The sequence below is a fragment of the Zootoca vivipara genome, chromosome 6, assembly GCF_965207765.1.
Source record: "Zootoca vivipara chromosome 6, rZooViv2.hap1.1, whole genome shotgun sequence".
Lineage (NCBI taxonomy): Eukaryota > Metazoa > Chordata > Lepidosauria > Squamata > Lacertidae > Zootoca > Zootoca vivipara.
In genome coordinates this window covers 63499358-63521815 of record NC_142589.1, presented here as the reverse complement: position 1 = coordinate 63521815, position 22458 = coordinate 63499358, and the positions used below count along the sequence as shown (strand labels likewise).

Genomic DNA, 22458 nt, shown 5'->3' with positions numbered 1-22458 from the left:
CAGGGTAGCTGCTGTAGCAGTGGGATGCAAATAATAATCCTGCCCTGTTTATTGTTACAATGAAGAATTCATTTTGCAGTGGGTAAGCTCACTCTGCTTCTGGGTGGGCTGCGAGAGACTCTTGGCCACAGCTCTCACCACTCTGCAGCCCCTCCTGCCATTCCCAGCCGGATACCCCCCCCCCCAGGTTGCATCCTTTATCCCGCTTTCTGTTTTAAACTGCCCATAAGCCAAGTTCTCTGGCCGGTTCGCAGAGAGATTAAAATCTATAGATAGCGATCTATACCCAAGCACTCTAAACACCAGCTAGATAAAGATCGCAAGAACAAAAAAGATGAATCTAAAACCAATGTAAACATAACAGTTGAAACCAATTTGTAAAAGACCAGGAAAAAAGGGGGTGGGGCAATAGAAAAATGTATTTCATCAACTGCAATGTTTTTTCAAAGCATACCGTAATTGCTGCACGGGTGGAGGGCCAGCAGTCTTTGTGTGGGTTTTAATGTGGCCCCCAGAAGCATAGCCATAAGAGAATGTGGCCCTCAGGCTGAGAAGGGTTCCCCAATCATGTTCTTTCAGATCGTGGGATATAATGAAGCAGGTCTTCTTAGTAGCAGTGCTTTGCATGCGCACTATGGAATCTTTTTCAAGAGATGTGCATCAGATTTAGAAGCTCAGTCCTCTTTTGAAGAATCCTCTTTAGTCTTTCCCTCTTGATGGTTTTATGGGTATTTTGGATTGTGCTTTTGTGTTGTTCCTCTCAGCATCTTGGGAATTGCCATATTGTAATATGAGTTGTAAACTTTCCAAGCAAGTAATAGTACAGGTGAAACTTGGAAAATTTGAATATCATCGAAAAGTGCATTTATTTCAGTAATGCAACTTATTATTTTTTATTTTAATTTTTACAAATGCTTTCTTTTGGAAATTCCACAGTAATAAAACAAATAGTTACAATAATACAAAAAGAAACATTGCTATTTGTCAGAGGGCCTGGTATGGCTACTCTAGAGTAACGACTCCAGCATGGTCTTTTAAGGTTTTTATTAAGTGCTGATTATTTACAGTGTTCAGAGCAGTAAAAATGCATCCTTAAGGTGAGGTGTCTGAACTCCCGAATGGCGATTGGCGCGTTTTCTTCCAGCACCACAGCTTTGGCAGACCCAACCTCTTCCCCCTACGTTTGCGTCGCAATTCGGGAGTTGGGGGAATTGGCCTCCCCCCTGTGCGTCCAACTTCCTGTCCCACCTGCGGCCTGGGCTCCACAACCTTGCCTGAGCCTCGGACACCACTTCCTGACTCTCCGCTGGAGGCAGAGCTCTCCTTACTCTCTCCCGCGCTTGGGGATGGGCTGGAACTTAAGATGGGAGGGACTTCCCTGTATCCCTCGTCCCTCACATCCATCCCCCTCCCAGGCTCCTCTCCCCCCCTTCCTAGTGGCTCTCCGCTTGCTGGGGACGAGTGAAACCCCAAGAGGTCTGTGGCATCCGAGCCTGTGGGTGTAAAAATTTCCCCCCAATCCTGCGATCTTTCTCCTTCCCCCTGAGAAGACGGGAATCCCAAGAAGTCAGTGGCGTCAGAGCTGGTGGGAGTAAAAATGTTCTGCCAGTCCTCTCCTGCCTCTGACGTCGTTGACCTCGGTGAAAACCACACCTCTTCTTCCGTGTCCTCAAATTCCGCTTCCCATCTCCATGGAGAGCTGCTGCCTGCTATCCCTTCCTCCTGCCCCTCCCCCTCTCCCTCCCTTTCCATGTGCCAGGGCTTGGGCCTGTGGGGGAACAGGGCGTGGAACTCTTCCACTAAAAATTCCTCAGGTACTTCTGTGGCCGGTATCCACTCATTGTGGGACGGCGGAGTGTCCTCCCATGCTATCAGGTACTCCAGTCCTCTCACCCCTCTCCTTGAGTCTAAAATCTCAGTTGCCTCATTGAGCTGTCGGGCGTCTCCCGTCTCCCCCCCTCCCTCTGAAGGCTGATCGCTGTCCCTGAACCTGGTACTTTCCCTGTACGGCGACAGCAGCGATCTATGAAACACTGGGTGCACTCTCATGTCCTCCGGCAGTGCTAGCCTGAAGGCTACCGGGTTGACCTGTTGCGTGACCGTGAAGGGGCCCAGCCTCCTGGGTGCTAACTTCTTGCATCGCCCCCTGGTGGGAAGACCTTCCGAGGATAACCAAACCTTGTCCCCCACCCTGATGACCTCTCCCGGTCGCCTGTGGCGATCTGCCCCCTTCTTGTACGCTTCCTTGGCCCTCTCCAAGTGTTCTCTGAGCTGCTGGTGCACCGTCTCCAGGTCCTCTGCCCAATCCTCTGCCTGTGGGCCCTCTTCCTCCTCCTCCCCCTCCCTCTCCGGGAAAGATCTGAGGTCGCACCCGTAGTTGGCCTTAAAGGGCGACACCCCTGTGGAGACGTGCACCGCATTGTTGTAGGCAAATTCTGCCAGTGGCAGGCGATCCACCCAGTCCGTTTGCCTCTGGCTGACGTAACATCTCAGGTACTGCTGCAGAATGGCGTTGACCCGCTCCGCCTGTCCATTGGTTTGCGGGTGCCTAGCCGTCGACAAGCTGACCTCCACCTGCAGGAGGTTCATGAGCCGCCGCCAGAACCTGGAAACAAATTGGCGGCCACGATCCGAAATAACCCTTAAGGGCAATCCATGCAGTCTGAATACGTGGTCAACAAACAGTTTGGCCGTCTCTTCTGCCGAGACCGCCCTGGCACACGGTATAAAATGGCACATTTTGGACATGAGGTCCACCACCACCAACACTGCGGTCTTGCCCCTGGACGACGGCAGGTCTGTGATGAAGTCCATGGACACTACTTCCCACGGCCTGTGCGGTGTGGCTAAGGGCTCCAGCAAACCTGCTGGTGGCGCTCTGACCACCTTTGCTCGCTGGCAGGTGTCACATCCCCTTACATACTCCCGAACATCCTCCCGCACCCCTGGCCACCAGAAGTGTCTCATGACTAGGTGAGTGGTTTTGTCCCTTCCAAAATGACCCGCCGTTGGGTTGTCGTGCATCTGCTTGAGGGCCTTACCTCTCAGCTGTTTGGTTGGCAGGTACAGGGCTCCCTTGTAAAAAAGCAAACCCCTCCTTTCCTCAAAGTCTTTGGCCTGCTCCCCCCCCCCTCTCAGTTCTCTGAAGATGCGGGTGGCAAATTCATCAGCTGCTGTCAGTGCTGTGAGTTCTGCCTCGCTCACCACTGCTGCTCCGCAGGACCATGCTGATGGGGGGAAAATATGCCTGGGTGCCGGTGGCAACTCCTCCTCCATGTACTCTGGCTTGCGGGAGAGGGCATCCGCCCTGACATTCTGCTCTCCCGGGATGTAGTGGATGGAGAAGTTGAAGTTCGAGAAGAACTCTGCCCACCGTATCTGCCGCTGGTTGAGCACCCTGGCAGTTCTCCAGAACTCCAGGTTCTTGTGGTCTGTGCACACCTGGATGGGGTGCTTGGCGCCCACCAGGAAGTGTCGCCAGTGCTGGAACGCAGCGTGGATCGCGAGAAGTTCCCTGTCAAACACTGTGTAGTTGCGTTCCGGCTGGGTCAGCTTCCTGGAGAAGAAGGCACAGGGTCTCCACTCTCTGTTGGCGTCCAGTTGCAACAGAATCGCTCCCAGAGCCTTGTCCGAAGCATCTGTCTCCAGGCGTAGGGGCGCATCCTGCACCACGTGGAACAGGTGCTGGTCTGAAGCGAATACCCTCTTGAGGCTTTCGAACGCTGCTTGCGCCTCTGGTGTCCACCGGAACTTCTGCTTGCCTCTCAGGCAGTCGGTGATAGGAGCCGTGACGCGAGAGAAGTTCTTGATGAACTTCCTGTAGAAGTTCGCGAAGCCTAGTAGGCGTTGGGCATCTTTGCGCGTCCTGGGGCTGTGCCAGTCCAGGATGGCCTGCACCTTGTCCTTGTCCATCGCCAGCCCCTTGTCTGACAGCTTGTAGCCTAGGAAGTCCACTTCTTTGGTGTGAAACTTGCACTTCTCCAGCTTCACATACAGGTGGTTGTCCTTCAGGCGCTGCAACACCTCCCTGACATCCTTCACATGCTGCACTGGGTCATTGGAGTAGATAAGGATGTCATCCAGAAAGACCAAGCAGTTCTTGAAGAGGAGGGACCCCAGGACGTGGTGCATGAAGGCCTGGAAGCATGCTGAGCCCCCTTGCAACCCGAAGGGCATCACCAGATATTCAAAAGAGCCCAGAGGCATGAACATCGTGGTTTTCCATTCATCACCCTCCCGGATCCTAATCAAGTTGTACGCCCCTCTTAGGTCGAGCTTGGTGAAGATCTTGCCCCTGCGTGCCGCTGTCAGGAGATCATCCACTCTGGGCATGGGGAAAGCCACTGGCTCTGTCACCGAATTCAGCCGTCTAAAATCCACCACCAGACGGCGCTGTTGCGTGTCTTTCTTGTCCACCCAGAAGACCGGGCTGCCCCCTGCTGCCTTGCTTTCTCTGATGAACCCCCGCTTGAGGTTCTTGTCGATGAAAGTGCGCAGATCCTCCAGTTCCTGATCTGACATGGCGTACAGCTTGGCTGGGGGTATAGTTGCCCCTGGCACCAGGTTGATCTGGCAGTCAAAAGGCCTGTGTGGGGGTAGGTGGTCGGACTCCGCTTCGCTGAAGACCTCCTGCAGGTCCCAGTACGGCTTGGGTATTGCCTCACCCCCCTTGACGTGCATGGTGGCCACCGTGGCTATCGGAGGCCCCTCCCCTGGTTGGTGCTGCATGCAATGTTCCAGACAAAAGTCCGATCCAAAAGTGATGCATCTCTGGTGCCAACTTATGGAGGGGTCGTGGCGCGTCAGCCAGCTCATGCCCAAGACGATGGGGGGGTCTGAGATGGTTGTGACGTTGAAAGCCAGTGTCTCTGAGTGCCTTCCCACCGTCATTCTCATGGGGGGGGTTTGATGCGTGATGGCCCCTCCCAGCAGCTCTCTGCCGTCAATGGTGGCCACGTGCAGGGGAAAATCCAGCTGCAGAAGTTGGATCTGGTGCTCTTCCGCAAAGTTTCTCGAGAAGAAGTTGGCTGAGGCACCACTGTCAATTAAGGCGAGGACTGTCAGGGGATAGCCATTTGGGAGCGTGAGCGTGACTTCTAGAACCACTCCTGCTCTGGGAGGGGTGGGCTGGCTGTGCTCCTCTCTGTGCGGGTGGGCGGGCGGGGGCTGTTGTCTGCTGACTGTGCCTGGCCGCTCCCCCTTGTCTCCTGCAGCCAGGCTGTCTCGTTTCCCTGCTGTGGTGCTGCGTCAGCTGGGGAAGGTACAACCGTTCCCGCCTTTCCTTGCCACTCTCTGCGATGAGGGCAGTCTCTGACGCGATGCCGGGGGGAGTTGCAGAGAAAGCAATTCCCGCCTCTTCCCTCCTTGCGTCTTGGCGCCGCCGGGGTTTGAAAAGCCCGCGCGCGCGCTCCTCCGATCTCCATCGGTTCCGGCTCTGGGCTTGGCCTGGGCGGGTGTGGGGGCGGGCCCTGGGGTGGGGTTTGGTGATGTGGTCTGTCCTGGGAGCGTGGGAACCAAGGTTTTGCTGCGCGCGTCGCTTGTTTGTCATTCCATCTGGATTCCTGTCTCACCCCCACCGCTAGCGCCGCTTTGCTTAACTCATCCATAGTTCGCAGCTTGGGACCTCTTGCCAGCTCATCCTTAACGTCTGCGTGCAAACCCATGTAGAAGGCTGATTTCACTGGCTCACTTTGCAGATCCCACCCCAGTTTGTGCACCAGCATGGTGAATCTCGCCCAGTAGTCCCTAACTGTCGATTTTCCTTGTGTTAAGTTATGAAGCTCCTCTTTAGTGGCCTCCATTTCACTGTCACTAGCGTACATTATTTTTAAAGCTTCTAGAAATAATTTTGCGTTCTTCATGCAAGGATTTTTTTGCGCGATGAGCGGTCTTACCCATTCTCGGGCGGCCCCCGTCAAATGCTCTATGATAAAGGAGACTCTGTGCGCGTCATCTGGGAATTCTGCTGCATGCAATTCCAGCGCATAATTTATTTCTGTCTCGAATCCTAGGTACTCCCTAGGGTCGCCGCTAAACTTGGTGACTAGGCTCTGTCCCCTTCTCACTTGGACTAGCTGCGGCTGGGGCACCCCCCCACCTCTAGCGGCTTTCTCCTCTTCCAACTTTTTCTGTAGGTCCAAAACCATCACCCTTAGCTGTTTCTCAGTCTCCTCTTTTGTCCTCACCTGGTCCACCAGCTTGTTCAGCTCCTCCTGCGCCCCTCGCGCTTCCTCCTGAGCGGCATGCAATTGCTGCTGTGCGTGCGCTGTGAGGTTCTGCAGCTCCTGCTTCGCTGCTTCGGCCTCCAGCCTCCAATGCTCAGCCTCTTGAGCGCTCATCGCTGCACTCCAAAGTAGCCAAAAAAAAGATTCGGGAGTTGCTGTCAGAGGGCCTGGTATGGCTACTCTAGAGTAACGACTCCAGCATGGTCTTTTAAGGTTTTTATTAAGTGCTGATTATTTACAGTGTTCAGAGCAGTAAAAATGCATCCTTAAGGTGAGGTGTCTGAACTCCCGAATGGCGATTGGCGCGTTTTCTTCCAGCACCACAGCTTTGGCAGACCCAACCTCTTCCCCCTACGTTTGCGTCGCAATTCGGGAGTTGGGGGAATTGGCCTCCCCCCTGTGCGTCCAACTTCCTGTCCCACCTGCGGCCTGGGCTCCACAACCTTGCCTGAGCCTCGGACACCACTTCCTGACTCTCCGCTGGAGGCAGAGCTCTCCTTACTCTCTCCCGCGCTTGGGGATGGGCTGGAACTTAAGATGGGAGGGACTTCCCTGTATCCCTCGTCCCTCACACTATTACATATCATTAATTACATTCCATTTATAATTGACTTGCCTAACGACAAATAATTACAATTACAACAAATAAAGGCTTGACATATCTTGCTTTGCATGTCATGCATCTATCTCATATATTGGTTTCACCTTTTAAATTGCATTATTGAAATAAATGCACTTTTCAACGATATTCTAATTTTCCAAGTTTCACCTGTAACTCCCTTTTCAAAATCACACCCAGACAGCTTACACAGGATTTCCTTTGACTTGTGGCTGGTTTGTTTTGTCCTCCCTCCCACCCCATCTGACTTGATCTACCAGAGCAGAGCTCTAGCACAGAAAGGTTTGCAAAGTATTGCCTCTTTACCTTTCTCATAGGAACCAGGTGAGCGGGCTTTGCATCTGGCAGTGCGCTATGCCAACAAGACCTCCCTCCCACTGGTTGACTTCATTATTCAGAACGGGTAAGGCTCAGCGTGGAGAACTCTCTGCTACCTATAGACAAGGAAGTATGCAGGAAGGCAGAATTCTGCACTCAATAGTGCAATCAGATTCAGTTGGATGCGCTATCACTCTGCCTAATAGTGGGTACAGCTGGTGGGTGCTGATAGAAATGGGGCCACTGAGAAATCAGGGTCACTTTTAAAGCACATGGCTTCCCCCAAAGAATCCTGAGAAGTGTAGTTCGTAAAGGCTGCCTGGAATTGTACCCTTGTGTCAGGGAACTGCAGTTCCCAGGAGCCATGTGCTTTTAATGTACGGTGCAGATGCGACCAAGGAGGAGTTATCAAGCTTGCTTAAGGGAATGTTGAGTTTTGCAATCTTTAGACACAAAAACCTAAGGAGAGCCTCGCCCTCCCAAATAGCCTGATAAGAACTGAGCATGCTCAGTAGGCACAGAATGTGAGGATTGCTAGAAAGAAATATAAAATTTAGAGGTGTGGGAATAGAGAAATGGAGTGTCCTGTTTGGGAGGAATGGCTGGCAAGAACCCTGAACTCAGAGGAACATAGAAAACGGCCTTACCTGAGTCAAATCACTAGTTCTTCTAGCTCAATATTGTCCACACTGACTGGCAATGGTTCTTCAGGGTTTAAGGCTAAGGTCTTGCCCAGTTTAGTGTATTATTGTTGATGCAGGTCCCATTTGCAAAACGTATAGGTGGAAATCAACTAAAATTTTGCATTAGTGCAAGGGGATTTCCCCTCCCCTCCTCCCCACCCCCCCCATCCCGTGCACACACTATGTCAACCCAAAATCTGCTCTGGAGGGTTGAGGGAGCCCCTAGAACAGATTTAGGGAGAGACTGTTCTGTTGCACAAGGAGAAAGTCTGGTGCTGGCGGAATTATCTGCTTAGTGCTGCGTTGCACACAAGCCCAACACCAAGGCTCTGAATTACTGGCTAATTCAGACTTTTTTCTAAAGTAAGGATAAAGGGGGTGACTGAAAAGCCCGGAGAAAGGAGATGGGCATGAGGAAGATTTAGGAGATCTCCCCTGCAGCCATGAGAGCTGACAAACTAGGCTTTGTGTTTTTAGTTTCTTTTTAAAAAAGCTGGATTTTACCCTTTGTTGTCTTGTCCGTGTTCAGGGGACATCTGGACCGGCCCACTCCAGATGGGAGCACAGCCCTGCATTATGGGGCCCAGTATAATCAGCCCAACTGCATCAAGCTCCTGCTGAAGGGGAAAGCTTCTACAAACGCAGGTAGGATATAGCCCCCAGGCGACTTCCTCTAAGATGTGCAAATACATAAGCAGGCTTCTCTTTGGGCATGCACAAAATGAGCATTGGTTTGGTTATTTCATAAAACTTGTACACCGCTTGATTGCAAAAAAACATCAAAGCAGTTTGCAAAAAAGAAAAAAGAATTAGACCATAAAATTCTTGGTAGAAGCAGTTTAAAACTACAATTTAAAGTGTTCAGGGAAAAAATTAAATTGGCAATAAACTAACAAGCAGGTTAAAACACACATCGGCATTCTGGGTAAGCTCGCCTAAACAAAAATGTTTTTAGCAGGCGCCGAAAAGAGTACTTGATAAGTGAAGGCTCCCGGCTGATGTCAATAGGCAGGGAGTTCCAAAGTTTAGGTGCCGCCACACTGGAAGGTACGGTATTATGTGGCACCTGTAACAGGAGCAGTTCTGCAGATTGAAGTGGATATATATGGGGTAAGGAGATCTCGGAGGCAAAGTTATTAAGGGCATTATATACTGATAGCAGCAACACCTTGAACTCAGCCCTATAGCAAATCAGCAGCCGGTGCAGAACTGTGAGCGAGGTGTTATATGCTGAAGCATTCTGCACTAACTGCAGCTTCTGGCTCAAGTGCAAGGGAAACCCACATATGGTACGTCAACAGCTCTATGCCCTGTTTCAAGTGGGGGTAATATATTGAAATGCCCCCTTCCTCCAACCTCCTACAGCCTTGCTTTGTTTTTCTCTCTCTGTTCAGTAAATGCAGCTGGCGAAACCCCTCTGGATGTGGCGAGGAGGTACAAGCATACCGAGTGTGAAGACTTGGTAGGTTGGGGCTGAAGCTTAGGGGTCACCTGTGAAGCACTGAGAGTCAACATGGTGTGATGGTTAGAATGATGGATCTGAGACGCCAGAGCTCAAATTCTCGTTCAGCCATGAAGCTAGCTAGGTGATTTTTTTGCAGCAGGTACTATTTGCTGCCCTAACCTACCCTGTGGGGGTTAAATAGGAAGGAGAGAATCTGGTACGTCATCTTGAGCTCCTTGAAGGAAAGGTGGGCATTATCACTGTCCACGGCCACATTCCAGGCAGGCAAAGGCATTTGAGGAGGGTGTGGCTCAGGACTGGTGAGGGGTGTGGCTTGCAGAGGGTCTTTGAGGTCCAGGCAGAGGGGACCCTGCAAACAGTGCTTGTTAGTGAGCTGGAATTGGACTGGCTATGGCTACAGTCCTAAGCACATTTAGATGCATGCATACTTAATATAATCTGTATACCACCTTTCCATAGTTCAAACAATGCTCAAGGTGACGTGCAACATGAAATACATTATCACAACGTAACAAGAATAGTCATAAACAATAAATAAAATATCAAAAAATATGCAACCAAATTGAGCAATTTCCACGTAAATCATAAGATCTAAAATTAAGATATATATAAAAAATCAGTAACAGCATCAACGCCCCCCCCCTATAATACCCCTGGCCCAAGAGTCCATTCAACAGCCTCAGCTTTTGTAGCTGGAGTCAGTCAAGGTTCCACCTTCCCAGGCCAGATGGAAAAGGTCTGCAGGGAGCACGTCTTCTGGGACTCACAGCCAAGATGGTTTCTGGCCTCCACATTTCCTTGGTTGTTGAATCCATTGAGCTTGGTGGGACTTACTTTTGAGTAGATATGGTTTGCACTGTTAGTAGCAGACCCATCGTTGCCTCCTGTAGCATTTGGAAGGGTTGCTATGGTACAATCCGGTGCATGATTCCTGGGGGGGGGGGGTAAGCCCCATTGTGTCCCCAAGTGTGTTAGGTTTTGCAGCACTACAGCGCTTGCAGGAACCAGAAGGGTCTTTCTCATTGGTAAGCTGATGACAGAGTCTCTGTGTCCTCTTTGTTTACAGCTGGAGCAAGCCCAGGCGGGGAAATTGGCTCCCCAGATACACTTGGACTATGACTGGGAAACCCCTCAGGAGTTTTCTTACGACAGTGAAGATGAGCTGGACGAGAAGGTGCTGTGTGTTAGGGCCTCTGAGTGTGTTTGTCCTAATTCAGAAGTGGGGGACCTATGCCCAGCTCCCATCAGCCCCAATCAACACGGCCCGTGGTTAGGGATAATGGAACTTGTAGCCTGTCCTATGCAGTGTAAATCCTCTGAAGGTACAGGGATATTGAAACAGAGCTTTGCTGCTTTCTCCGATAGGTGAGCCCACTGCAGCGGTCTTTTGGGTCTTCATCGTCTCCGACCACAGGCCAGCCTGCCCTCTTCCCTCCAAACAGGTGGAGTTGCACAGGTATAGACATCAGCAACAAGACCTACGAGACCATCCTGGTCCCCTCACGGCCTGGCCTGCGAAGCTCAAAGAGTGAGGAGACCCCACCGCCGCTCCCAGTCAAAAACCCCACCAGAGGGAGTTCCAAGACAAAACCAGGGCAGAGTGCTTTGGGTAAGTAGAATCGGGCAATGACAAGGCTGACCAAGTGCTTTGCACAAACGCGTGCATCAGAGCCCCAGTAGAAAAAGAGCAAGTCTGTTGCAATTGGAAAATGAAGAGACACATATTATACAATATCTAAATTCACAATGTGGGTAAAACCCTTGTATTATATTTATATTATACATATGTGTGTGTCTGTGCATTATATCTTCGATTATAGCCAAGACATCTACATGGACATTTTCTTGGGGCACATTGGCTGGAGAGTTTGAATGTTGAATAAAATGGAACCCATCTTGTGATTAAATAATTTCCCCTCACAAAAATATTTATTATGTTAAGTTTATGTGTACAAACATACTTTCTGATTCTTACATTTTGATATTTGCATATCCAGCAGATGTTTTTGCCTTCAGTTTTGCAGTCAGTATAATGTCCTCCCTGTAATTGCCAAACTCCTAAGCAGCTGCCTATGTGCACCACGTAGAAAGATCTTAGCATCCATTGGGAGCTTGTATCCAGTATCTCCATTAAGCACTAAAATCATTGCCTGATACCTTCTATTTCATAGAATCATAGAATCATAGAGTTGGAAGAGACCACAAGGGTCATCCAGTCCAACCCCCTGCCAAGCAGGAAACACCATCAAAGCATTCTTGACATATGCCTGTCAAGCCTCTGCTTAAAGACCTCCAAAGAAGGAGACTCCACCACACTCCTTGGTAGGAAATTCCACTGCCAAACAGCTCTTACTATCAGGAAGTTCTTCCTAATGTTTAGGTGGAATCTTCTTTCTTGTAGTTTGAATCCATTGCTCCGTGTCCGCTTCTCTGGAGCAGCAGAAAACAATCTTTCTCCCTCCTCCATATGACATCCTTTTATATATTTGAACATGGCTATCATATCACCCCTTAACCTTCTCTTCTCCAGGCTAAACATACCCAGCTCTCTAAGCCGTTCCTCATAAGGCATCGTTTCCAGGCCTTTGACCATTTTGGTTGCCCTCCTCTGGACACGTTCCAGTTTGTCAGTATCCTTGAACTGTGGTGCCCAGAACTGGACACAGTACTCCAGGTGAGGTCTGACCAGAGCAGAATACAGTGGTACTATTACTTCCCTAGATCTAGATGCTATACTCCTATTGATGCAGCCCAGAATTGCATTGGCTTTTTTAGCTGCTGCATCACACTCACTCACTCACTCCTTCCAGGTATGAAAAAAGTGTCCAGGATATACCCAACTAGGCTTTACTCCAAATAGACCCATTGAAACTAATGGGTCTAAGTTAGTCATGTCCGATAACATTAGCTACATCCATACTATACATTTAAAACACATGGCTTTCCCCGAAGGATCTTGAGAACTGCAGTTACAGGTGCTAGGTATTCCATGGATATAGATGACTCTGAGTATGGCTAACATTGACTACAACCCTCCATCGTTCTGTTTACTTAGCCAATGTAATTCTGAGATCTCGGTTTCTGCTTTACAGAAAGATCTGTTTCCCATTTCTTTCTAGACACCTCAGAGTCCTTGCCTCAGTCGCCAGATGTCCCTGAGGGGCGGCACTTGTCCACTTCCAGCGCTCCTGGAGTGCCAGATGGTGGCATGTCCCGGCAGCCGCCGAGCTTCCGCAATTCTGCGGAAGTCAAAGGCACAGCCTACTGGGAAACCTGCTCCGAAATGGAAAGCGGATCCCTGCGCAGAAGATCGGACCCCAGTCAGGCGACAGTGCTACAGCCTTCTCCTGGGACCTCTCCAGAACAAGGACAAGCCAACCCAGTCAAGTTCAGGTGAGACCAGGAGGTGTCAGTTGTGGAAAGGCCTGAAGCCAAGCACCTTATAGGTTAGCAGTGGCTTCAAGGGCCTAATCTAAGGTATGGTTACCGTAAATGGCCTGGGGGAAACTGATTTTGGCACCATCTGCACTATACTTTAAAACGGTATCGTACCACTTTAAGCAGTCATGGCTTCCCCCCAAAGAATCCTGGGAAATGTAGTTTGTTAAGGTTGCTGAGAGTTGTTAGGAGACCCCCTGTTCCCCTCCCAGAGCTGCATTTCCCAGAGTTCTGCAGGGAGAGGGATCAATTGTTAAAGCACCCTGGCTTCTCAGCATTCTGTTCAAAGTGGTACGATGATGCATGTATTGCTAGCCTTGATCTAGGGATAGGCTGGAAAACCTCGGGCCTGGGGTTCAGGACTCGCTCTGGGCCACAGCCCTTACCAGCCTTGATCTGCACCTCCCTTGAGTGCTTTTGCCTGGCTGGAATGTGCCCTTGAAGCCTCTTGCTTGCCTGGTGGGGCGATGCGTTTCTGGCTGGAGTGTACAAGGGTTAGAGTCACATCTGTGGCTCCACCCACTTTTGCCTGTGCCACTGCCCTTTCCTGGCATCCACCCCTGGGAGTTTCCTTGGCTACCCCTCATTTACATGCACTTTCTCTTCCCTCTACAGCTCTGAGAGCACCCGATCCTATCGGCGGATCAGTAGTGGCTCGGTGGGCAAGTTGCCTGGCACGCCACTTTCCCCTCAGAGCTCTGGTTGCCCAGAAGATCTGTCTTCCCATAAGTCTCCGTTGCTGGCTCAGACGCCTCCCCCTGTGCCGATGCCAAGGAGGTTTGCTCCGGTGAGTTCTGTGAGATGGCGATGCTGTGTTTCAAACAAGTTTTCCATGTGGTTTGGGATTTCCTCTTGAACACAACATCGGTGAGCATGATGGCACCCTTTGTCAGCATCCGGTATCTGGGGCCAATAGTCAGTGTGCATCCGTTTCAGTAATTGAGTCATTGAGAAGTAAGTTCAGATGATAAAGGCTGTTGTGGCAAGAGGTTGTGGTTGGCCCTGGAGGCTTCAGGCGAAGAGCATGTATGGCTGGTAGGAAAGAATGAGGGACCTCTTGTGAGCTTCAAAGGCAGGACAAGATGTAGAATTTCCTGTGGTGATATGTGCAGGCTGTAGCACAGGGAGAGGCAGGACTGCATCAGCTGAGAGCCCAGAAAGTTTTGACTTCTCTTCTTCCTTGAGCTGTTTCCATTCCAGCTGCTTGTTAGAAGGAATCTGTAACTAAGGACTAATGCCTGAGTTTGCTTTTTTCCTCTTCCTTCCCAACCCCTTTTCCTTTTGAGTTGTGTATTAATTGCAAGCCTTTAGGACAGGAACTCTCTTATTACAGATATTGAAAAGCCTCTCCCGGAGGCTTCCCCCCTCCTTTTTTTTGGTTGAACACATGCTTTAGTAAATACCGTATTTACTCAAGTCTAATGCGCGGTTGAATCTAATGCGCACCTTAATTTTCAGAACTTTGAAACCAATAAATTTGCTGACAAATGTAAATGTGCCATCGAATCTAATGCACACCTTAATTTTCGCAGTGTAATTTGGCCAAAAAAGGGTGAACATTAGATTCGAGTAAATACGGTAAAGGGGTGCCCAGCAGAGATTGCTAAGAATCCTAAGGCTAAGTGTGCAGATTCAAACAGCTTAATCCCCCCCCCAAAGCCCCACAAGAAATATGCATACCAGGGATGATGTAGTCTTGCAACTTCCGTGTGTGTGTGTGTGTGTCACAGGTTCTCCACTGCTGGCTTGCAGAATGGGTGACAAGGCTTTCGACAGGTTTGGGAAACCTGTGGCTGGGGTGGGTGACTCTGCACCCTTTCATCAATGAGGTGCCTGTTTGCAATTCTGTTTAGGCTTCACAGAACCACAGAAGGGTTCAGTGGTTCAGTGATAGAAGGGAAAGATAGAAAGGTTGTGTGGAACTGACAACTACCATTTTTCACTTTTGCAGGCTAAGGGACGGCCGAAGAGAGTCATGGCCTTGGTTGACTGCAAGGGGGACAAGGCTCGGGAGCTGACTTTCTCCAAGGGTGAAGTGATCGTGGTGACGCGGGAAGAGGATGATCAAAGTTGGGTGAGTGTTGCTGCTTCCTCCATGGGACAAAGCCGGGGAACACTTTTCCTTCTAGCCTGGGAGGGAAGGAAGGAAGGCAGGAGGACGGTGTTATCAAAGGCATGTTTTTTTCCAACACGGGTGTGTATTTGCAATGGACCTTCTGCATCACTATAATCCAGGCATCCCCAAACTGCGGCCCTCCAGATGTTTTGGCCTACAACTCCCATGATCCCTAGCTAACAGTCGGGGAAGATGGGAACTGTAGTCCAAAACATCTGGAGGGCCGAAGTTTGGGGATGCCTGCTATAATCATTTCCTTGTACAATTGCGCTCTTTCCCTTCTTTACGAGTGATGTATTGAGGCTCCTTACGTCATACCTCTCCCCTTCCCTTTTCCCTCCCACTAGTGAAATCCATCTTTATATAAGTGTGCCTGATAGTCCAGAAATGCTGTTCCTGACATTTCCCCACAGCAGACATCAGAAACTTCTTGTGCTCATCATACTCAGCAGTGGATACTCTGGTCGCTCCACTCAAATTTTGTCTGGGAAGTAATGATGGTTGCTACGGACATGTTGGTTAAGCAGAGATTAGGAGGCTGTCGTGGTCACCACTGCCATTTATGCCAATCAAAAGAGTGAGCCTCAATGCAGGCATATCCCATCAATTATACAGAAGGAAAAGAGCGCAGTCACACTCTCAAAAACAATGATTGCGGTCATGTGGAAGGTCCATTGCAGATTTGCACCTAAGAATGTTGGGGGGGGGGAGGAAATAAGGCAGGTGTTATGAAAGGTACATTTGCAAGGGCCTCTCTTTCGTCTGCCTTCCCCCACCCCTTTTGATCTTGTCTCCTCCTTGTTTCTCCCCCCGCCACAGATTGGTTTCATTGAAGGTGATGGCACAAGAACGGGAGTTTTCCCCTCCAGCTTTGTCCACCCATTGCAAGACTGATAGGACCATTTTGTTCACGTTCCAGCTGCAGAGATGAGTCTGCCTGAGCTGCTTTGCAGACCTAAGGCGGACTCGCCCCATCTCCTTTGAGCCTGCTCTTCTACATAGGATGCCACCTGCACAATCACTTCCTTGATCATATCCTTGGGAAGAAGCCATTGGCTTTGGCTTGGCTACTGTTTTCGTTGCTGTTGTTAAGCAGGACCAGGAGAAAGGACGGGAGCTCTGCCGATGTTGCTTGGTTGACTTTTTCTGGCTTCTTTTTGCGGCCTTATCTTCTTGTTGGCTGTTGGAAGCTCCATCTCCAAGTCATCTCTGCCACCGTTTGATTTTCTCGCTCGAGACCAAATGTACACTTGGGTGGGGTTCAGACGCCTAGTGCAGTGTTTGGCTTCGTAGCAATCTTGGCTTCTGTTATGACAGTCACGAGGGACGAGCCCTGCTTCTAAAAGAAATCTGAAAACATGCAGCAAATGCATATATGCTGGAGACTTGGAAAACCAAGCCAGGCCTTGGGCAGGGCTTCATAAAGGGCAGAGCTGCTGCACATCCTGCCCCGGTCCCATGAGGATTCACGTCTCCCTTCCCCCAGAGGAGGTCAAAAACTCTACCCTCATGGATCCGTTTCTGCATCTCTTCATCCAGTGCAGAGTATCTTCACATCTGCTCTCTGCAGAGGATTCTGGGAGCCTTGGTTGGTCCCAACTGGCCTAGTCAGTTGAGAGTGCCCTTTAGGGGAAGGGCTGCAGCTCAGTGGTAGAGCACCTGCTTTTCATGCGTAAAGTCCCAGGTTCAATTCCCGACGGCATCTCCAGGAGGGGATGAAGAAGGCTCCTGCCCGAAGCCCTGGAGCGCTGCTGCCAATCAGTGTCAACCATGCTGAGCAAGATGGGCCAATGGTCTGACTTTGCATAAAGCAGGTTCCTATGTGGCTATATCTGTTAGGCACCAGGTGTGTGCTGCTGGAGAAGTTGGATAATGGTGTGCAAACTCCAGGGCTTGCCTCCGCTGTTCAGCAAAGCTGAGCCAAGATGCTTTGGGCGACAGAATTCAGGCACCTTTCAAGGGCTGCATCCTGCCAGGACAGCCACAGCTTTTCCATGTCCCATGGAAGTCACCGCCCTCCAAATGAAGAAGATTGATGAAGGGCAGAACTCATGTCTGATAAAGCAAAGCTTTTCAGAGCGTTGGGCACTAGTGGGAAGTGGGGCCATTTGTAGCTCTTCTTCAGGTTGCAAAATGTCTTGGGGCCCCTATGGACTAGGCTGTCTGCCGTTATCACTCACAGAATCATAGAATGTTTTAAGTCGGAAGGTCCTTAGAGGTCCAACCTCCTGCACACTGCAGGAATCTTGCAACTGCAGCATCCCTGACAGAAGCTGGTTGCACCTCTGCTTAAATACCTTCATCAAAGGAAAGACCACCACCTCATGAGGCTGTCTGTTCCTCTGTCGAACAGTTCTAGCCATTAGGACATGTCTCCTATTAGGCAAAATCTGTTTCCTTGTGACTTCCACTCTACTCTACTCCTGGAGTAACAGAGAACAAACTGATTTTCTACATTATGGAGCTTCTGATAACTTCCTGTGGAATCTGTGAGTTCTGTAGAGTAATGTTTTGAAACCACTGCTACTCACAACTTGGAAGCTTTTCAGGCTGAATCCAAACTTGTGACAGTGGGACCTTGACTTATGAGCTACTCGACACCCGGCGTTTTCGACTTACGAGCGGAAAAAGTGGCCGCATGCTTACGATTTTTTCGACATCCGAACTGAAAACCCGTTTGCGGCTAGATGCGGTTTCCTCGACTTACGAGTTTTTCCATTTCCAATGCATTCCTATGGGAAACCGCTTTTCCTATGGGAAACTCGACTTACAAAGTTTTCGACCTACGAGTGTGCATTCGGAACGGAGTAAATTCGTAAGTCGAGGTCCCACTGTATTTGGATTTGGGCACCAGCCACCACTAGGAAGGCAGGGAGGCCAACAGCAGGCGGACCTAGAGCCAAGGACAGATGCAGACAAGTAATTCTAGTTTTCTCCCTGTCCTGTTCCCTGCTGAGTTGTACAGGGGCTGTGGAGGAGGCTGGGAGCCAGGACTGGTTGTCATTAAGAAGACAGGCCAGTGTGGGCTGGCTGAGAGCAGACGGAGGTTGGTAGGGCAGTATGCCATAAGATCCAGCCCAATATTTTTAGAACAGCTCAGCCAGTTTGGAAAGTGCCCTTGTCCCATTTTTGATCTCTCCTGCCAAGCTAGGAGAAAACCAATTCTGCAAGTCTGCAGCATGGTTAAATTTTGAACAAAAAGGAAAGCAGCTGTGGGAGTTGCCAAATTGGCAATTCTCCCCGACAATGAAATCCCTCCCCAAATCCCACAATTAGGATTGCAACTGTTTTTAAAAATGTTACTTTAAAAAATGGAATGTGAACACACCACTTCAAATGTTCTAATAGGTGGATAGCCCGTCAGAAAGATGAGTAGATGTCTGAACCTGTGGGGTCGTCTTGCTGGTAGGTATATCTGCTGTGGAAATAGCAAATCCAGTCTGGCTCTCATGGGTGAAGAACTCACTGTGACTGCCCACATCCGTCCTCGCCTTCAAATGCTCCAGTCTGGTTTGACCAGTTTTAAAGAGAAGCAATATTGCCATACATGCTCTGTCCCTTTCCCCAGGGTGCGAAAAGTTCAGGGCAATCTTTAAACAGTTGGTTCTTTTCCGCAGTGAGCACCCTGCAGATTTCTTTGCAAAGGATGAATGAATAATGTGGATGCATCAGCCAGCGAAAGCTTTGCTGGTTCCAAAACGGAATCAAACCAGGCCCCAGATGTAAGATGACTTAAACAAGCAATGCTGTTTTAAGGTGCTTTTTCAGCACCAAGAACAACCAGAGCTAAATTTTTTTTTTGCTCAGCTACCAGCTGTAGATGAGTAGCTTGGTGGGGAGAGCATCTGCTTTGCATGCAGAAGGTGGTCTCGATCCCTGGCATCTCCAGGCACAGATAGGAAAGATTCCCTACCTTAAACCCTGGCGAGCTGCTACCAGATAATAAACAATCCATCTAGCTTGGTTTTTATCTGGCTCAGTATAAGGGAGGCTTTTATGTTCCTTTTAAGTAAAGCCTCGTACATTGGGCAGAAAGTCTACTAGCATAGTAAGTATTGTTCTCTCAGCCAACTTCAGCCTACATTCTCCAGGAAGAAGGGACGTGGGGACAAGGGGCATTATGCAGTTTGCTGTGTTCATGTCTTTCTGCTTCGTTGTCATGTGCCCGACAGTCCTGTGGAACTCACTGACACAGAATATGGTAGGACTAATAGGTCAATTAATGCCTGTTTCACTTTGTGCAGTTCCTGACCAAATACACGAATGGAATAAGCATTGAGGTGACTGGATGGGACAAACAGGAAACTCCCATTTTCATTCTCAAACCTGGATTTGTGTGTGTATTCTGTGCACAGAATCTGGCTTCTGGCACAAAGTATGCCTACCTAATTATCTCAGATCTTCCTCTACTTCTCTAAAAGTTAGGATTCTAATTGTCTCAAAGACAAAAGAGAGAGAGAGAGAGGGTGATATAAAGGGGGGCTGCAACAAAACGTTGCAATACAAAGTGCTTGTTCATGATTCCAGCCGCTGGCATAGCAATCCTTGTACTCTATCCCAAGTCATTCCTTGCTGCCCAGCAGCCCTTTAAGATCACTCTGTAAATATGTAATTATTGTGTAGTACAGGAGTTGCCAACCTTTTTGGGTCAGTGGCCCACATTTAGAACTTTTTTTTTAAAAAAAAGTGCCTTGGGTCACAAAATGGCTGCTGTGTGGGGCATGGCATAATAACTTTGCTGTACTAGGGAGAGGCTGAGCCAGTGGAAACAGGAAGAGCAAACAGTATCTCTCACATTGTTTATTTTTTTTTAGAGGCAATGTGCCACCCTTTTGTGGGTGCCATGGAAGGTACTGGGTACACTGGCACCTGTAGGTGTCATATTAGAGGCTCCTGGTGTAGAAGTTTACATGTTAGTTAATACTTTGGAGCTATCTCAAATTGAGTTCAGCACTGGGAGCAGGGGGGCAGGACTGTGCTTCATTTCCCCACAGTTTCCCAAACTAAGGAAAGCAGGGCCAGTCCCATCGTTGGGCAGACTGGGGTAATGGCCTCTGGCAACAGACACTGGAGGCAGCCCTCTCCAGACATTCCTCCTGAGTGTGTGCCACAGGCCTGTCATATACCTCTAAACTAGATTGTCTTCCCAGGCACCTATCTTGGTTTCGTTGCAGAAATTTTCAACCCGGTTACCCCCTCCAAAATTTGTTTGCACTGAGTTTAAAAGTACCACACAGGTATTTGGATCTGTGATTGTTTTCTTGGACCAACGTAACCCTCGTCTGGTATGGGGCTGATACCACAAGTCTGATGCTCTCTGAAATACTGCAATATATATATATATATATATATATATATATATATATATATATATATATAAGTGAAAAAGGTGTTGAGAGATAAGTTGAATATGCCATCTGAAAATGTACTGTTTTTTGTTCCTATCTTTTTTGTTTGTTTCTAATAAAAGTTCTGATTGATGATTTTTATTTACTAGTAGTACTTTGGTGTGATTCATGCCCTAGTTGGCTTCCCCCCACCATAGCTTTATTTATTTCAAATATTTGCGTATCAACTCATTATGCAAGGATCTTCAGCAGCCCAGCTATGCAGAAATCTAGAGTGAAATACAAACAAACCACAGCCATCCTCCTAGTCCTCATGGGCAGTAGCAAAGGAGCAGTAGGTAAGAGGGGGAGGGAGTGGGTTGGATGAGTACCTGGCAGTAAGCCTAGCTGCTTAAGGTTAAAAGTTCCTGGAAAGTGGAGAACCTTTGGCTCTCCAGATGTTGCTACAGCTCCCATCATCCCTGGCCCATTCATTTGGCATGCTTGCTGGAGCTGATGGGAATTGCAGGGCAGCAACATATCCCACATCTGATGTAGGACAATAAAAAAGATATTCCCCTGGTGTCAAAAGGACAATGTAGAATGTTTTCCTGGGCAGTGCATGTTTCCCCAGATGGGGTCGGGGTTCATTTGATTTACTACTCTCTCGTCACCATAAGGTCCCAAAGCAGCTCCTAGCAATTCAGAAATACAGCATTAAAGATTGTTTTAAAACAAATGAGAGTCACAGGAATAGGGAAGACATTGACAATTGGGAGGAATTCAGTTTCGAACTATGATGATTGCTCCCTCAGTGCAAAGTATCTTAGCTTGCTAGATGGAACAATCTGCCCCACTTGGAAGAACCCCTTTACAAATACTGAAATTGTTATGTATTGTAGCGTGGAACCTGGGAACCTTAGTTCAGTGGTTTCTCAAGGATCACAGACACGGTTGTGGAGAAATAGTAAGTTTTATTGCTGGCAGCAATAAGGCACAGTGGGATTTGAATCCCCCAAAAAGCTGAGCCCCAAGCAACCCGTGCTCTGGGTCTATATACCTTTTCCAGGTAGCATCATTACATTACATTCATATATTAATAAGTGTGGTCACAATTCTTATAAGTTTCGTTTCTTGCAAAGCTGAGCATTTCAGTTACAGTTTCCCTTACAACCCTCACATATGGAGCTGCCCAGGTGCCATGGTATTTTTTTAACAGAGAAAAAAAATCCCCTTTCCAAGTTTCCCTTTCCTATCTAACGTCCTGGACATCTGGCCAGCTAGAACATCCTGACATCTTGTTGTACTTCGTCATATCTTGTCTTGAGACTGCTGCCCAGAACATTCAAACTATTCCTTTCCCTTTTCAAATGGCAGACCACAAACACAGCTAAATACGTTTCAGCATCAACATTATGGCAAGGCAGCAAGAGACACAGAAATATATGATTTCTAGCAGGCATTCTGGCCTCAAAAAGTAAGTTTAGGCATAAAGGCAGATTAATAGGAAATTTGAGACCCTTTCCCTCAGCACGCTTGCCACAGTATGAATGCAATTAATATGCAATTACAGTAATATATATAAAAGGAACCACCTGCCCCACAACATGCAGCTCTGGGAATTCTTCCGGGGTGATTTTGGGGTGTGTGTGTGGGGGGGGAAGCATTGAGGGGAAAGTCTCATTGCACTGGCTTCTGCTAGTGAAAATGTTTAGTTGACTCGGGCCAGTATCTCGGGTGTCAAAGCACACAGCAGGAAGAACGCAATGAAGGTCCCATGTGCAGAGGAGGGAGTGCCACAATTTAGGGGGCTGCCACAGAGAAGACTCTCCCAGGCTGTCTTTCACACACACCAACTTCCGGGGGGGGGGGAATGAAACGACCAAGAGAGCTCCCTCTGCTGATCCGAACACCCAAAAGGTTCTGTGGGGAAGAAGGCAGCCTTTTCAGAGGTTTTTTTTTGGGGGGGGGGAGCTTGAATTGGGTACGGAAACGAACTGGCAGCCACTGTTAGTGGTTGCGTGCCCTACTTTTCCCGAAGACAGCCTTGGACTTAATGGCCTTGTGTGTGTGTGTGTGTCCAATCCCTCTTTTAGATTGCAATAATTTTGCTGATTAAAGGGGGGGAAATGCGACAATGCTGCATTGGGGAGGGACTCCCTCCTCTTTCCTTCTGCAGCACCCCGGGACCTTTGCGCTATTGGGGGGGGGGAGACAGGCTTTTCGGCGGCCAGTTTTACGCACCTCTTCGCCAGTACCTCCGCCAAC

General features: G+C 49.0%; 1 protein-coding gene across 1 annotated transcript in view; it reads left to right on the top strand.

Annotated features, from left to right (window-relative positions):
• ASAP3 (ArfGAP with SH3 domain, ankyrin repeat and PH domain 3) overlaps positions 1-19313 on the top strand; it is a 77548-nt gene extending 58235 nt beyond the window's left edge. Inside the window, exons 18-26 of the mRNA XM_035120399.3 lie at positions 7161-7246; positions 8374-8489; positions 9239-9306; positions 10376-10483; positions 10675-10918; positions 12429-12702; positions 13363-13534; positions 14699-14821; positions 15683-19313. Of these exons, the coding sequence (XP_034976290.2) occupies positions 7161-7246; positions 8374-8489; positions 9239-9306; positions 10376-10483; positions 10675-10918; positions 12429-12702; positions 13363-13534; positions 14699-14821; positions 15683-15757 (1266 nt within the window). The 3' untranslated portion in view covers positions 15758-19313. The remainder of the gene's footprint in view (positions 1-7160; positions 7247-8373; positions 8490-9238; positions 9307-10375; positions 10484-10674; positions 10919-12428; positions 12703-13362; positions 13535-14698; positions 14822-15682) is intronic.
• Positions 19314-22458: the final 3145 nt, after the last annotated feature.